At 40.4% G+C, this 16,302-nt stretch overlaps 1 protein-coding gene across 2 annotated transcripts in view; it reads right to left on the reverse strand.

The window, feature by feature from the left end:
• Positions 1–2,952: 2,952 nt before the first annotated feature.
• The window catches only part of vtg3 (vitellogenin 3, phosvitinless), a 16,681-nt gene continuing 3,331 nt past the window's right edge, over positions 2,953–16,302 (reverse strand). Inside the window, exons 9-28 of one of the 2 annotated variants that reach the window (XM_050055745.1) lie at positions 15,435–15,600; positions 13,508–13,633; positions 13,155–13,373; positions 12,453–12,670; positions 12,256–12,353; positions 12,058–12,182; positions 11,869–11,970; positions 11,661–11,780; positions 11,362–11,551; positions 11,154–11,241; positions 10,522–10,707; positions 10,047–10,185; positions 9,786–9,954; positions 6,598–6,707; positions 6,420–6,506; positions 5,911–6,117; positions 4,092–4,237; positions 3,738–3,876; positions 3,506–3,619; positions 2,953–3,288 (exon numbers count right to left, since the gene is read on the reverse strand). In XM_050055745.1, coding sequence (XP_049911702.1) covers positions 3,512–3,619; positions 3,738–3,876; positions 4,092–4,237; positions 5,911–6,117; positions 6,420–6,506; positions 6,598–6,707; positions 9,786–9,954; positions 10,047–10,185; positions 10,522–10,707; positions 11,154–11,241; positions 11,362–11,551; positions 11,661–11,780; positions 11,869–11,970; positions 12,058–12,182; positions 12,256–12,353; positions 12,453–12,670; positions 13,155–13,373; positions 13,508–13,633; positions 15,435–15,600 — 2,743 coding nt within the window. In that variant the 3' untranslated portion in view covers positions 2,953–3,288; positions 3,506–3,511. Of the gene's footprint in view, positions 3,289–3,505; positions 3,620–3,737; positions 3,877–4,091; positions 4,238–5,910; positions 6,118–6,419; positions 6,507–6,597; positions 6,726–9,785; positions 9,955–10,046; positions 10,186–10,521; positions 10,708–11,153; positions 11,242–11,361; positions 11,552–11,660; positions 11,781–11,868; positions 11,971–12,057; positions 12,183–12,255; positions 12,354–12,452; positions 12,671–13,154; positions 13,374–13,507; positions 13,634–15,434; positions 15,601–16,302 lie in introns of both variants that reach the window. The other variant, XM_050055744.1, reaches the window with a different exon arrangement.

Consider the following 16,302-nt stretch of genomic DNA (forward strand, 5'->3'; position numbering starts at 1 on the left):
GTTTCCACTCCATCAATTACATATTGTAAGGAAAATTAGAATTGGCAAATATAATGTCATACAAATTGCTTTTTCTGTTTTCTTTTGGGTCAATACAAAAAATGCTGCAAAGTTAGCATCAGACAAGGTTCACACTTGAATCGAAAGATTTTATGACCTGATCTGGATTTCCAGAGATGTCATCAGTGCTGCTGATCGTTGCCTAACGTAACAATATTGTGTAATATTTAGTAATGAGCTCAGATTACACCACAGTTACTGTCATACCATATATCAGGGATGGCCAAAGTCAGGCCCGAGGGCAAACTGTGGACTTCTGACTGACAGCTTGTTTTCTAAAATATAGTATACAGTATGTGACCAGTCACACAATATTGGTAAATCAAAGAAGTTCACCTTGCATTTTTTCTGTATCTCACGACAGCAACCCTATCATCCAGTTTGTAGACACGCTCCAAATAGGAACTACACAGGACGATAGTAAACAAGCAAATAAACAGTTACCATAAAACTTAAATTAAAAGCCTCATCTCAACTAAACGCCCATTCCCTTTTACTAGCCTAGTGTAGCTAAGCATTTTGACAAATAAAGGAGGTTGATTAGACCTTATTGATTACATTATAATGCTTTAAGATAATTTGGAATGAAGGGTTTGAATATTTGCATGTGATTATTATCAAATTCTAGGCTAGCAAGAGTAATGCAACAACAACAACAAATAAATAGTAGATGACAAACACGTGAGGTCATGTACTCTTCAAATAAGTGAATAAAGGGCTGCATAATGTAACAACAGTATTTGATGTGGTTTAAGGCTTCAAGCCACTGAATAGTGTTCATGCTCTTATTGCCCAGTGCATTATATATCAAATACCCACCTCAATCAAATCTAGTGTACACCATACAGGTGCATCACCATACAGTAATTTAGAATAGCATAATAAGTTCAATATTTTTTGTCATATATATATATATATATATATATACATATATAGTTTCTACACCACCTAACCTTTTGTAACTTTATTGGGTCATGAACCAGCCACCTGCATAACGTTAAATAATGTTACCTTCGGGAGCATGGCACTTAATGACATCACATCATGCATGATTAGCCAGTAGCTTTCAATCCATTGTGTCACAGCTAAAGCTTCTAGCATTAACGTTACTTAGCAAGAACTTAACTTTTTCTTAAACTCTAACTTACAGTGGGCTGCTTGGTCGTCGCTAAAATAGTAAAACAAAAACTAGCAGCTAGCAGTATTGTCGTCTTCCTTTCAACTGAATTCAAGTTTTCCACGTTCCACCAATACATCAGATAACTTCCTGTGTGTCGTTTCAAAATAAAAGCTGTCTGCTGTGTTAATATGTTTACCATGCTGTTTGAGGCTTCTTCTGTTTTTTTCTCTTTGAAATTTCTACCAAGGTCCGGACCTCGGTGACCTCATAGCTTGCTACGGCCATGCTTGGTAAGTTATTCATATTCCTTTAGTCCGTAAGGGTCTATCGCAGCTACATCGAATGATGTGTAATTAATATGTTATTCCTAATTCCTAATAAATTCCTAATTATTATTCCTAATTTTTATACAAGTAATATTCGTACTGGTTCAAATAAAGAATTTGATTGTATTTCCCATCTTTGCTGAGCAACAGTTTTGCATAAAAAAAAATTAAAGGCCTCTACCATATAGACGCCTGTGCCAAATATAAGCCTGTTGCCTTCAGTGATTTAAGCAAATAATAGCCTTGGCTACAAACTGAAGTTTTACAATACCTAGCAAAAGACATTTTTTTCTAGATAGCAGACATGGCCACAGCAAGGAAGCTTAAAGTTGACAGCGAGGCCTGTCGCTTTCACAAGTTGAATACTTTTTTACTTAAAGAGGAAACAGTTGCGTTTGCTTTTGTGTTTTTATAACCCGTATAATGCAAGAAGCAGGTCAAGCACATCAAGAGCTGTGCATCTCTTTGCATGGTGTAGCTGTTGAGAAGGTTAAAGAGGCCAAAATTGTTGGAGGGTCACACTTGAGGGAACTCTTTCATGGTCAGCTCACATTAATAACATGGTTGCTAAAAGGAGTAGAGACATTACAGTTATCAGAAAGCGTGCTTATTTTTTAACAGAGATGCCAGTTAAACTAGTGCAGTCTTTAGTCTTATCACACCTGGACTACTGTCCAGCAATCTGGTCCAGCGCCTCGAAACAAGACCTTGTCCAGCTTGTTCAAAACAGAGCTGCTCGTCTTGTTCTTCACTGCTCTGTGAGGAACAGTGTGGAGGGGATGGATGAGGGTGGAGGACAGACTGGCATACAGCCTGATCCAGTATTTTAGAAATATCTGTGCCTTAAGAAGACCTGCACGCCTATATTCACAGATAACATACGCTGTTGATAGACACCATCATGAAACCAGATATGCCTGCATGACAAGCTTTACACTACCCTTACCGTAGACCAGTGCATTAAAGAAAACTGTAATGTTCAGCGCCATGTCGATTTGGAATAAATTACCACTATACTAACAAAGAGCACCAATGATCAAAAAAGAAATCAGTTTTACCAGCATATGATGTAACGTTTGTGAAGGTTATGTGTATTTGTGGCGCTCACTTGGGTGAGGTCTCAGCGTACAACCATGTTTTGTGCAGTCACATATAGTTCATGCGGTTACATATCATTCTATGAGCCTAAGTTATGGTCTCTAATGGTTTGCTCTTGTGGTCTACTGATAGGATGACGTTACTGCAGTAATGACTAATGGGGATCCTGAATAAAGAATAAAGATGGCCCCCAGGTATTTTTACATGATCTAATCTGGTCACAGATGTAACAACAGTCCAGCTGCTTTTTAAACTTTCTTGGTTCATTAACAAGCCAAAAGTGAACATGGTGGAGCTTCATTACATGTTGTCATGGTTGTAATCCTGGGACACAGACTTAACACAATGTTTGGATGAAGCACAGATTTATATTGACAGGATCAGAGAGGAAAAACAAAACTTGCTGAAACAGGTTTTAGTGAATCCTGTGTTATGAAGCTACAATATTTTGGGGCAGAAGCATGAATTTACACAATATTTCATTAAAAGAGGGTCTTCAAATATTAACAGGATTTCAGATGAATAAATCAGGACCTTCACAGGTTATTTCCAAACTGGTGACATCTGACAGATTACTGATGCATCTTTTATGATCCTCACTTTCATCATGGTGGTGAGATTTTGGTTGTGGCGTTATCACTGTGAAAAGAGGCATCTGGCTTCCATCTGGGCTTTGTTGTCTTTCTGCAGCACAAAACATATTTTTAAAAGCAAGCAAAAAAAAAAAGAAAATTGCACAGCTCTTTGCTTGTTTTTGCTCATCTGCTTTGCATAGAAATCTGTCAACGCAATCCTCCACTGCCCCCCCCACACACACACAATGATAAAATATTCAAAAAGACACAGAAAATTAGTATGAACATCCAATTATGCTTAATCAAACTGGTTTTATGTAGCTCACATGTTTTTATGCACGTCCAAAGCTGCCTATTGTGGTGTTTGTGATGTCGGGCTGAAGCTTCAGAGAGCTGGTAGGTGGCAGAGGAACCGGAATAGCCTGGCGGTAGACTGTGTACTAATGACAAGAATGAATGATACATCCATATAAATACAGCAGTCAGTGCAGGTTATATACAATGCAAGGATTTACAAGTTTGCATAAAAATGTAGGTTGTGGATGTTTCCGCCAATACCTCTGGGAATTTAATCTTCACATCGACGCTGTCTGCTGAGGCGGCAACAACTGATGCAGAAACCTCCTGCTCGGCATTTCTCTCATGCTGCTGGTAGAAGCCGAGAAGTAAAGCCATGCCTGGGACGTAGCTTTCAATTCTGGGAGAGGTTAAAAAAAAAAAAACTCCTTTAACAATACACACCAGTTTGTGTCATCATTTTAAACACAGAAAATGTTTCCACTGTGCTCTGTAAATCAGAGCGAGCGAGTCGAAGTCATCTTTCACCTCCTTCTTCTCCGGCTCACTCTCCTCTTACTCCTCACATTTTATCTTCCCTGATACAAACTTCACCTTTTTCCCACCGAGGCTCACCTTCTGCCCGTCTCCGCCATGCTCTCCGGGATCCTGGTCCAGTGCACTTTGGCCTTGAGTGTTGGCTTGGAGCCAGGCAGATGTGCAGTTGCATATTTCATTGACATTTCATAGGACTGACATTCAGCTCCCCATCTAATGTGTGCCTAGAGCAAACACAAGAGATCAATCATGAAGGAAGTCTCTACAAACAAAACCCTTGGCTTCGGCCTCCATGTGCAATATGATAAAATACCTTAAACTGGCCATCAGTAGGATTTTTAATGTCGAAATTTAACCATCATGCAGTGTGTTTGTAGACAGTGTATTTAAACAGATTTATATGGCTAAATATATCCTAACAACAGACAAGTGGATCTGTTTTTATGATGTTTTTGATTCTGTTAAAATATATAAAAGGCAGTATGCAGACACTTACAAGGCTGCCATGAGATAAAGAGATTTTATAGCACTAGTCATGTGTGTCAGCATTCATGTACCCATGTGTCTGGCAGTTAAGAGCAACCTTCACATGCATTATGTAGTGAAGCTGAACTTTGGTGAACTTTGTCTATTTTGAGAAAGGTTAATAGATAGTGATGGTGGCTGGATGAAATGTAGCTGGTTATTAGATTTTAAAGGTCCAGTGTGTAGGATGTAGGGGGATATATATTGGTAGAAATGGAATATAGTTTAATATGTATGTTTTTTTAGTGTATGATCACCTGAAATGAAGAACGTTGTGTTTTCGTTACCTTAGAATGAGCCGTTAATATCTACAGCAAAAGTGGGTCCTCATTCACAGAGTCTGTGTTGCACTGCCATATTTCTACAGTGGCCTAGAGCAACACATTCTCACTCCGACCTCGTCACATATCGATGTTTGTCATGGACTTTCCAAGTCCTGATGCAATGTGAAAGGTACCCTGGGTGCATTGGTCGTTGATGTTCCGGGACACCGTGTCAAGTTTTGCCTGTTACATGCATTGTTTCAAAACACAGGAAATTTAATGTTTACATGGAGGCTCTTTCAAAATAAATGCAGTACATCAGTGTAACACCGCAGAGTGACGTTATTTTTCCTCCAACAACACATGCACATGGTTAGGTTTAGGAAAAAAGATCTGGGTTTGGCTTTATAGTCTTGCGGGTTGCGGTCGGTGTTTGTTGGACCAATCCACCACCACACCTGCCCGCTCTACTCGCACTTTCGCCGCCTTAATTGTCGTTCTTGTCCCGCTGCGTTTCCCACTGACACCACTAAGCACCATTAAAATGTAACGACGAATGGCTGCATATCATGACAACGTTAAAAGACTGCTTTTTCGTCAGTGTCTGACGCTGCAAGTCACTGCCAAAGCACCAGATTTTGACGACTTAGGAGAGAGAGTGGGTTGCCAAGAACAGACAAACCAAACACTGGCTTTAGATAGGGCCATTTGCATTTTCGCGTCAGCCACTGTAATAAGCAGCAAAAGGCGTCGTAAAAATAGTGATTTTTTTTTTCTTATGTGAAACTGCGTTAATAAGGGTTTTTACTGGTTTAAATCACTGGGTCTGTTTGTTTTGAAGAGGAAGGGACCTCTGCGGATACTTTGGCTGAGAGTTCACGCCTGGCACATGGGAGACGTTTCAGCCGGTTGCGATCTGTAATCCTCACTGTTAGACGCCACTAAATCCTACACACTGTTTCTTTAAATGTTTTAAAGGTTAAGGCTAGCAATTACTTATTATTTTAGTCTTTTCAGGGAAAATATAATGGCAATATTATTCTTTAAACTTCTGACATTTAATGCACACAGATAGAAATAAAATAGTATCCTGTGTGTTGTATATCTACCTTTGCCTCGTCATGGGCATCCACAGTGGTGTCAACGCACATCTTCCAGTTGGTGTCTTCCCCGACCTGGGACACAATCAACTGGGCATTCTGAATGTTTGCCTCAGGCGTGTAGTAGAAGGCTGCATCATAACCCTCAGGCTTCTGGTTGCCACTCATGGCCAATGCTTTGATATTGAACACAGCTTCAGGTGTTGAGTCCGAACCCTATGGAATATGATAGAAGGCAGTCCAGTGGGCAGTGGGTTGGTGTGCATCACGTACAAATGTACAACATATCAGTTATCTTATGTCATGTGTGGACCTGAGCATTTTTTATCGTATATGACAGTAAAGCAACACTTTCTATGGAGTGCTTCATGCACACAGTTAGCTGCAGTCATAACTTGAACCACTTATTTTCATAGTGATGGGATCATGAATCATTAGCACAGCTGAAACAATTTACATGATGACTGCTCAGTGCAAACATTTTTGGGTCACTCTCTGTGGAGCTTGTGTGAGCATACCTCCATTACGTTGTCACGACGGCTGTGAGGAGATTCTGTGACGCTCGAGGCTGAATCAGAGGTCAGATTTACTCGCTGGGTGGCTTCCTGTAAACACAATTAAGCAACAGGAGAATTTGAATGGATTAAACACCAGAGCAGGTGCACAGATAATAACATTGCAAGGGTAGCCAAATACCTTGGAAAGCCTCCTCAGAGTCTCAAGCAGTTGGCGTGCACTCATTGGGTCTCTGCTCGGGCCAGCATTAACCTCAAAGTGGATTTTGTCAACAGCTTTGATTGCCTGTGCTAATAAAGGTATACAGGCTACGTTAGGAAAGAGTTAAGAAAGAAATGTATCAGGCAACACGGCAACATGCAATCCAGTGTCTGTTTTCAGTGGTTCCTGTAAAAGTATTTTAATTTAAACATTATGCAAAACCAAAACAAGCAGGAAATCTCATATGTGTGTATGTGCGTGGGTCCCTTGCATAAGTCAGGAACCATTCATCCAATCTACTTCACATTTGGCAGGTGCAATGCTGAAGACCCAAGGATGTGCACTGTCGAATTTGGCTCTCTACAGTGTCAGGGACACTGGGGGCTTTAGGCCTCTGCAGCACGTTTTCATCTATGCAAGTATTCTGTATCGCTCGCTATGGTACATTCCACAGATGTAGAAAGAGACCAGAGATTTTCCATGTTTCAAACATTTCAAGCATAAGCTATGTAACGTTCATTATGAAGGCTTGTGTTTCTGAACCCAAAGAAGCGCTGGGCTCTGCAGAGCGAGCAGCATGTCGGCCATGTCGAGTTACCCTGGCACGACACCGGCTTAGCTGTGGCTCACTGACTGCAGTTCAGACGCTGGATGTACTAATGTTACAACCGAGTTCCTCTTCACTTTCCTGGAGTCAATGAGCACGAGCAGATTGCCCACAGGATAAGCGTAACTCTGCCATTGCATCTCAAAGTGTGAACATTTGCCATGTAACTTACAACACTAACAATGTGACCGCAAGCTGAATAACTAAAAAAAAAATCATGCTCTACTCTATAAACTAATACAACTGCTTAGCTTACTTCAGCTTTCTTACTTCTTTACTGTCTGACTGTGAGTAGCCGTGACTTGGGTGTTATTTTCAGGGGCAGATTTAGTGATGTGGGGGCCCCAGGCAAACACTGTCTTGCTTTCCTGTCTACCCATCCTTTAACTGGGAATGTTAGTATTTGCAGTGGTAGAAGAAATAGTAGAAGTAGAAGTAGTAAAACTATTAACTTTTAAACTTAAAACTATAAATACCACACAGTGAAAGTAGGCTACTGCATTCAAATTTTCACTTAAGGTGAAGAGAGTAAAAGAGGAATAATCAACACAATGTACCTTTACTTAACATCTGTCTATGGTGGAGCCAGTGTTGGGCAGTAACACGTTACAGTAATAACGTTACTTTTTCCAGTAACGAGTAGTGTAACTAATTACTAATGAAATTTCAGTAATAACGTTACAATTACTCTAAAACCAACGTTACTTTTGTTATCACATAACTACTGACTTGAAACACAACAGTCACATCAATGGGCTCATTTTCCTAACCGTCATGCTGTGCACGCACGTCACAAAGCAGCTAGCTACTTGGAAACGTTAACCCTAATGGTTGAAAATTTATTCCCAATACTTTGATTTTGTTGGGAGGAAAGATGACAAGAACACTGCTGCTGCAGGTAGTTGGACTAAAACTCTTACCACAAAAAAACACATCCTCAAACGTCCGGTCTGAAAGCACAACAACGCTAAACTCCAGGAAATACACCCCACCAAAGGTGAGCCGTCCTTGGCTGCAGATGTTAGCTGGAGCCCTACACTGGCTAAACAACCAAAACTGGATTTTAATGGTGGAAGCTGCAGCTACAAAGACGTAATGAAGCTTGTGCCTGGATATGTTGTGGATTAAATGTTGCTCCACGAGTGTCAGACTTGTAGGCAGAGCCTTGGGAAAATACCGGTCACAGGCAACTGAAGACACCAGGTAAACAGAAGCTACCTAGCATTAACTACACTTACCAGCGATTAGCCTGATATTCACACAGAGACACATATCTGTATTTAGGGGAGATACGCAATTACAAACTTTATGGGGTCTAACTAAAAAAGTAATATAACAAATAGTTAATTGTTATATTTTGTGAGTTAATTCTGAATCTGCAATGTAACCAGTAACATGTCTCTGTCAGGCATATGTAGTGGTGCAATGTTTTCCTCTGAGATAGAAGTACACAGCAAGTTCTGTTGAGATGCGTATTTAAGTGCTCTAGGGGGCTTCTGTACAATCAGTTAGAATAGCAGCATCATTCATTTTTGTCATATCCAAACATCATAATAAATCTGAAACTGTTTGGGGTCCAGGTGTGTTGCTCAGGACCCCAAGAAGAAGAGTATCAAGTGTGAAATTGTTTGAATGAGTAGTTCTTGAAAAAGGAGCAAGCAGCAATACCCCAGGCCAAACACCTGGCCTGTTTTGAACAGGCACTGTACTAGTTCATAAAAAACAACAATTAAGAGTATCTTAACTCTCAATGAAAATCTTGTTCTTGCAGACTTCTGGTGGCTTAAGTTGCTGCAGTGATGTACAAGTGTGTCAGTACAAAGTGACATCACTCTTGTGTGTGGTTCCAGGTGCAGCAGAGCACACTGCTGAACACAACCTGCCAGAGGTGCATTGTGTCTCATGCAAGTTTAAGCCAATGCTCTCTCCTACCTAAATGACAGACTATGTCGATTTCCATCAGCTAAAAAAAAAGAAAGTCATGTGACCAGCCCCAAAACTACATCTATTACTATTTTAATGGTAGTTTTAAGCTCATTCTTAACATCATAAAATGGTTGTAGTTTCGCTCCAACACTCCCTGGTTAGGTTTACGCAAAACATCTTGGTTTAGCTTTATGTAATTATTATTAGTTATGTCACTAACATAGATAGCGAAGCTTGCTACACTTACATACTAGGCAATGTTGTTGTTAAAAGGAGTCAAAGCTGACTTCGGGATGCAAACACTGGTCTCCTGGGTGAAAGTCCTGTGGTTGTTTAAAATTTGTACAACATGTCATGGACTTTGTCGCTTTTTATGCTACATAATATGACTTCCTCCTCTGCTCCTCTAATATTTACTAGAGGGCATTGCCTTACAATAAACGTAAGTATAAGATTGTAATAAGCTCTTTGCACAGTTGACCATTGTGGTGTTTTTTTCCATGAGAGTGGGCTGGTTAAGCAGTGTTTTGCTTGCACTGCTAAATATTTGTTACATTCTTGAGGCCATATACGTTTGTGATGTTTTTTTGGATTGCACAGTACTGTATGAATGTGTTGGACTTGTTGTGCATACCTGGGACTACTTTGAATGCCATGCGGGTGTATCCCAGGAAATAGTAGAGGGGGTATTCCTCGTGATAATACTCTCTCCTTAACTCAGACTCCACACACAGACCAGCTCCATAAATGTTACTCTTGGTACACATTTTGGATATTGGATGCCAGGTGTTTGCTGCCAGGATCTGTTGGATTGGGGGAAAATTACAGAGATTGAGTTCTGTAAATCTTAATTATTTTTACTTTAACAGTAATCTTACAAAGGTGATGACTGTACCTCATCTGACTCAGGCCTCACAACTGTGGGGTCCTTGCGGACGACTTCATGATTGGAATCAATGGCTGTGGGCATTATTGGAGTCATTTTAGCCAAAGCTGGCTCTTCAATGTTCCTGGAGACTGCGTACACATTGGAGCTGTTGGTTGGAAAAGAAAACATGGCACATTGACTGCATTGTGGGTAACTTTTATAACACTTAAAGCACAGTTGTATAAACCACATGGCATACAGAGTCCCATTCATTTTCGACTCAATATATAGGTAAGAGGAACTTTTTCAGGCTCTTACTTCAGAGCAGTGCATGACAAGAGTTGCAATATGAAACAGAAGTTTGGTCTTGATGTGCTGCTCTCCATTTAGCAAGGAAAGATGTGTTGATTGAAGTACAAGAATTAATATTTTGAATTTGTGAATTAATTCAAGATTGTGATCCTTATGTGAAACCATTTCCTACCACATGCCAAAAACATACCTGACTGAAAAGAGTTCAAACTCTTTTTTGCATGAAGGAATGTCGAGTTGAAACTTCTTCTCTCTGACATTAATCTTGACAGCAAAGTTCCACGGGATAGCAATGGGCGATTTGCTCTTAAGCTCAGTACCGCACTGGAACAGCTCTGTGTTGATCCCATAGAAAACCCAAAAATCCTTTGTGAAACTAAAAAAGAAGAGGTTAATTCACTTGTTTTAACTCCACAATATGGCTATAAATGGTATACAAAAGCAATTTTGTTTGCTTTCTATGATAATTGCTTAAAGGTCTAGTGTGCAGGGTTTAGTGGCATCTAGTGGTGAGGTTGCAGGAGAACTACGATGGCTGACGTGAAAACACAAAAACATGACTGACCCTATCTAAAGCCAGTGTTTGGTTAGGGTTTGCCTTTTCTGGGCTACTGCAAAACAACATAGCAGACTCTGTGTAAGAGAACCTGCTCTGTATGTGGATATAAACAGCTCAGGGTAATGAAAACAAAAACAACTGTTATATTCAGATTAGTATAAACTAATGGAAACATAGCTATGTATAATATATATAACTTCTGCCAATAGATGCCCCTAAATCCTACACACTGGACCTTTAACATGATGGAAGTAGTATTTTACCCAATAAAACCATCAGACTCCAGTGAAATGTCAGAAGTCAACAGTTGTCCAAGATGTTCAGTCAGTGGTGGATTTACTGTGGCTTTGGCTGCATAAGAAAGAAATGACTTTAAAAATGATTTACATCAAATGAAATAATAATTTTAGTCATCAACCAGTGCTAAGTCAATTTGTGAGGTGGTCCTTTGCTGTAGGATTGGCTTCTCACCATTAACAGTTATCCCATTGATGGTTTCATAATATTTGCTAATCTCCAGGGGGAGACCAAGGGTGGTAGCTTGGAAGTAGCGAACCTCAAAGATTAAGAACGGCTTTGTCCGATGCCATGACACCCCCTTCTGTAGATTCTCGATCACAGCCCACAGAGGGCTCTCTTTCCCTGCAGAAGGACTAAGAGCCTGCGGGCAGGATCACAGGAGAACAGCATGTAAAAAGCTTTGTACACACACGGTCCTTTTTGTTGACTGAGCTTCGACACTAATGTTTGTTCTTCAGTTATTCTCTCACCATGATGATGTCCTGAATGGTTGCTTTGTTAAGATCAGCAAAGAAGCACTCTTGTCCAGACGCGCGAGAATAGGCGGACAGGATGGGCTTATCATTGGGCAGAATTTCCCAGTTTTGAAGCTGAAAATGGCACAGCACAACACATAGCTGACATATCACAGCACAGTTCTGCTGTTGCCTCAAAGTCATAGTTATACAGCACACTCACCACATTTAGAATAGCCTGGAAGTCACTGAAACTAAGATCTCCTGTAAAACTAGGGATGCCGGTGTCAAGCAGCTCCTTAAGTCCTTCAGCACGGACACCAAACTGCAGCATAAAAAGAAAAGAAGATTACTATTCACAATTGGGAAGACACTTCATCTTCAATGAAAGTCTCAGTGTATGGCGCCGTACCTCCAGAAGCTGCAGAATTCTACCAATGAAGTAAAATTTTCCTTTCAACATGATTTCAGTGGGGAAGTTGTTTGTTACACTCCTCAGCATGAAGACTTCAGCGGCAGTACCGATCAGGAAATCATCTGTATCGGGGGGAAAAAGCAAATCGTCATGCAACGGTTTCAGAGAAATCTAAGAATCTATATTTGAGCATACCATTAAACCAGTCCATGCGCACTGCTTTGCTGTAGTGATAGCTGAGACGACCGAATTTAGGGGCCAGGATTTTTGCGGCTACGTTGCAGGCAGTTGAGCTGTTGTAGAGAACACAGAAATAGATGGTTAAAAGCTTGAGAACACTGGAAATAATATGACATAAACAATAATGGTTATAACTGCCTTGTTTTGCTCACAGGAATTGGTTGTTTGGCGTACTGGATCTGGCAAGGCTTCTCAAGTAGGAGTATGCAAAACTGACAAGATGGAGGTCTTTTTCCTCCTGTAGATGTCCAGTTACTGTGGACACTAGAGCCATTGATGGCTTAGTGTCAAACAGGATCATGAAGGCCAGCATGCGTATCTCAGTGGTTAGGTTCTTCTGCACGAACAGATTCAAGGTGATGTCTTGGACCTGAAAACACAAGTATTACAATGTTCGGAAAGACTGTACATTCAACCACCCACTGCTCTGTATTTCTGTTCTCCTCCAACACCATCTCCAATATTTTCTGAAGAGACGATGAACTTTAAAAATCCAGATTACTGTAAATGTTGGAGATATAAATACGGAGATAATTGTGTACCTCCACAATGCAAAGATAACGTGACAATAGCATGAATCAGATTTGCCATTTTCACATGATTGTTGAAAATTATTCTTACCTGCCACAATGAAGAAAATTAAATTCCAGGATTAGAATAACCTGCAGTTTTGTTTAAACGCATTGCCAATTTGAATTTGACCTTATCAGAAAATTACATTTTTAGCTCGACTGTGGAACACAGAGCATGCAATTACCATAAACATGATTCATATGAAAACCTAGCATATAGCTGTGCTAAATGAACATCTTAGAAGTCGCCTTTATTCCTGTATGTCATATATATATAGTTACACTGTGAGGGTCTCTGGCAGCTATGAGTCGCATAGACTGCACGGCAGCACTCAGCACACGAGGTGGAAGATCCACAGGGGTGGCAGCAACTCCGGGGAGGAAGCGCATGATTGTTTTAATGCTTCCTGGATGACCTGCGTTCCCCAGAGCTTTCAGAGCGATGACCATGTTTTCCTCATTGCCATTCCTCAGACTTTCCACAGCCATGTCCAGCAGTGGCTAGTACAGATGTAAACAAATGTGCAGTCAGTTGTTACAAATAGACTACATTATGATTTTGCACACAGATAATTCTCATCATATACCAGAAGTTACGGTACAAAGGAAAGTAAATTCTTCCTCTGTCTGATTACCTGCACAGCAGATACTGGACAAGGTGTGTAATAGGCACAGTGCTTGTACACCAGAGAGCCGTAGGAAAGCACCACTGTATGCCACAGATAGATGCTGGATTTGCTAAAGGGCATGCTGAGGAACACCTGTGAAAGAGAGACAGAGACATTTTGACATGATCTGTTATGATTGCATGGTGACATTTGTCAATATGCAAACCATTTCTCCGTCTTTACAACTCGTTTCCACAAAGCTCCGTGTACGTGCACAATTGAACCATAGCCGTTCATTCCTATGGGACCTTCCATGATCTCCAATGTGTTTGCAAAACTGGAATTTGCCCAGAGTAGACTGAAAACTGTAACTTTTGCTGCAGATTTCGGACAGACCATATCTAATGTGCGCCACAGGAAGTTGGCTTAAAAACAAATAAGCTAGCAGGCTATTTCAGTTGGACAGCTTATTAAGCTTACATTGGTAGCATGCCAGCTGTGTAGCATATAGAGTGCATGCATCATGGTTCATATGTCTTTTAACAATATATTGGCAACATAGCTGGCAGGCCAAGCTCCTCACTTATTTGTCACCATGCATTGTTGGTCCTGTTTTTGTCTTGATAATGCCCCATGCACATACTCCCATCAGAGTGGACAGTGAAAAACAGACAAAACTGACTTTTTGACTTTTAGCATTTCTATTAGGGCTGCCCCCTGACAGTCAAAGATTCAAATCATCAGTTAGAGAACACTCAGTCAACTGAGATTACTTCAAATCAAGTGGTCATTTACTCTGTGTACCTCTGGTGACATTTTGGTCCCCAGATTTAGCTTCACGCTTTCATGCTGCTCTCCAGTATAGGCAGCTGTAGACCCAGACCCAGAGTGAGTCTGTCAGCTGTCTGGAGGAAGAGAGAATTTGCCCGGTCAGGCTCCAAGACAGTGATATTTGTGTATTTGTCTTCTGCTCAAAGTGATGAATTTACAGCTCACAGCAATTTGATTTGAAACAGTCTCTGGCTTTTATTTGATATCTAGTGTCGGCAAATTTTTTTTGCACATTTCTGATCCATTGTTAACATTGTAAGCAGCATTAACTTGGGTTGACTTGTTTAGTACTGTATATCTCATGAATGTCACTGAGCCCCGTTCAAACTATCAAACTACAAGGAAAAAAGGAATTAGTTGAATAATAATACTGAACAACCAGATCTGATTCAACTGACATTATTCTGAGTTGAGTACAGCCCTAGTTTTTATCAGGCAGCAACCTCTGGGGCTGAAAAATGAAGCCCTCTACAAATGAAAATTAGCTTATAGCTAACTCTGGTACAGCTAAGTAACTGATTACTATCCCTGTTAAATAAATAAATAAAATAAGTGCCAATAAGTGCAGTTCCTCTAATGGCCACTTGAGGCTGGCTCCAGATGCGAGTCAGTTCCCATATATGCCCATGTAAAATGCCCAACTTTACAGCAGATATAACTATATTTACAATCTGGTGCAACAACAGCTTTGGTCTCTGCAGCTAATTTCCCTCTTTATGACAAATGTACGGGTGAAATGACGTGTTTACATTTTATTAAGGCTTAAAGTTAAGCATAAATAAGGGCGGGCCACATTGACTGACAGGCTGTCTGCAAGCATCACCACAGTGTGTAAGTCAGATCCAAAGCTTCACTTTCTCATCTGAATTTGGTCCATTTTGTCCCCAAACAAACAAGATGGCGATAATCAAAATGTCAAACTTGAGGCTTCAGAACAGGAATCCATAAAGCAATGGCTGACTTTACGGTAGCTAGGCTATTCTAAACAGTTTGTGTTTTCTATCTTTATTTTAACTAAAGAGATGCATTTCCTTGTGTTAAACAGTAGGGGGCGTACTACGTGTATAACATAAATTACAGACACAAACAAAACTGTGGAAACAATACGTTAGTATTAACTCACTTTAGCCATCTCAACCAGATCAGGAATGGCCTTGAGATGGTTAATGGACAGCAAAAGGGTTTGCAGAGCTTCAGTTGTAGATATGTCTTGAGCCTGGAACCTCGCTTCCAGGAAATTCAGGATCCTGGCATCATTGACCTCAACAACCATGTCCAAAAACCAATGTCTAATAACGAGTAAAGAGAAGAAAAGTGATTGAATCAGACAATACTTATGATAACAATTATCCTTCAAATAAATAAAGGGAGGAAACTGAAAAGATAAAAGTGTGAGGATCAGTTCAGATGTGGCATTTAATTGCACATGTACAAGATGAAATACAAAGTGTCAGTTGCTGCCTAAATCTTAATGAGCAAGAGAAGCGGTCTCTCAGCCGTCACCTTTCTGTCATCATGCCTCACATGATAATAAATCATTCATCAGTGGTAATGTGCCAGACTAAATCTCTCCTGAACTAAGTGGGAGGATGCTCTTCAATTAACCATTCTGTTGAGTGGATCAGTATCAGATTTGAGAGATGGCCTTGAACTATTTTGTTCTCCATCTTATAATACTGTAATGAAAAGCTTGGTTAAAGGTTATCTATGAAGGAATTTCACTTTCAAACCTTCCTGCAGTGTTCTTAATGGGTACAAAGACATGCTGAATAAAATTCTTTTTGAATTTCTGGTTACAGTCAAGTTTAAGCAGCTAAAATAATTGTCCCCCCTAAATAAATCCAATCATAATGTAGCATCAGGCCGGCTCAGACCAGGGTCCCACAACAACACAGCTGTGCTCCATTGACTCTAATGCAATCGTTTCAGATTTCCTTCATTTTCAGGCTGGTTTTGTGGATTTGGAGCTAAATGTTGTGCCTGGGGCACGT

This window comes from Epinephelus moara, chromosome 10, assembly GCF_006386435.1.
Source record: "Epinephelus moara isolate mb chromosome 10, YSFRI_EMoa_1.0, whole genome shotgun sequence".
Classification (NCBI taxonomy): Eukaryota; Metazoa; Chordata; class Actinopteri; order Perciformes; family Serranidae; genus Epinephelus; species Epinephelus moara.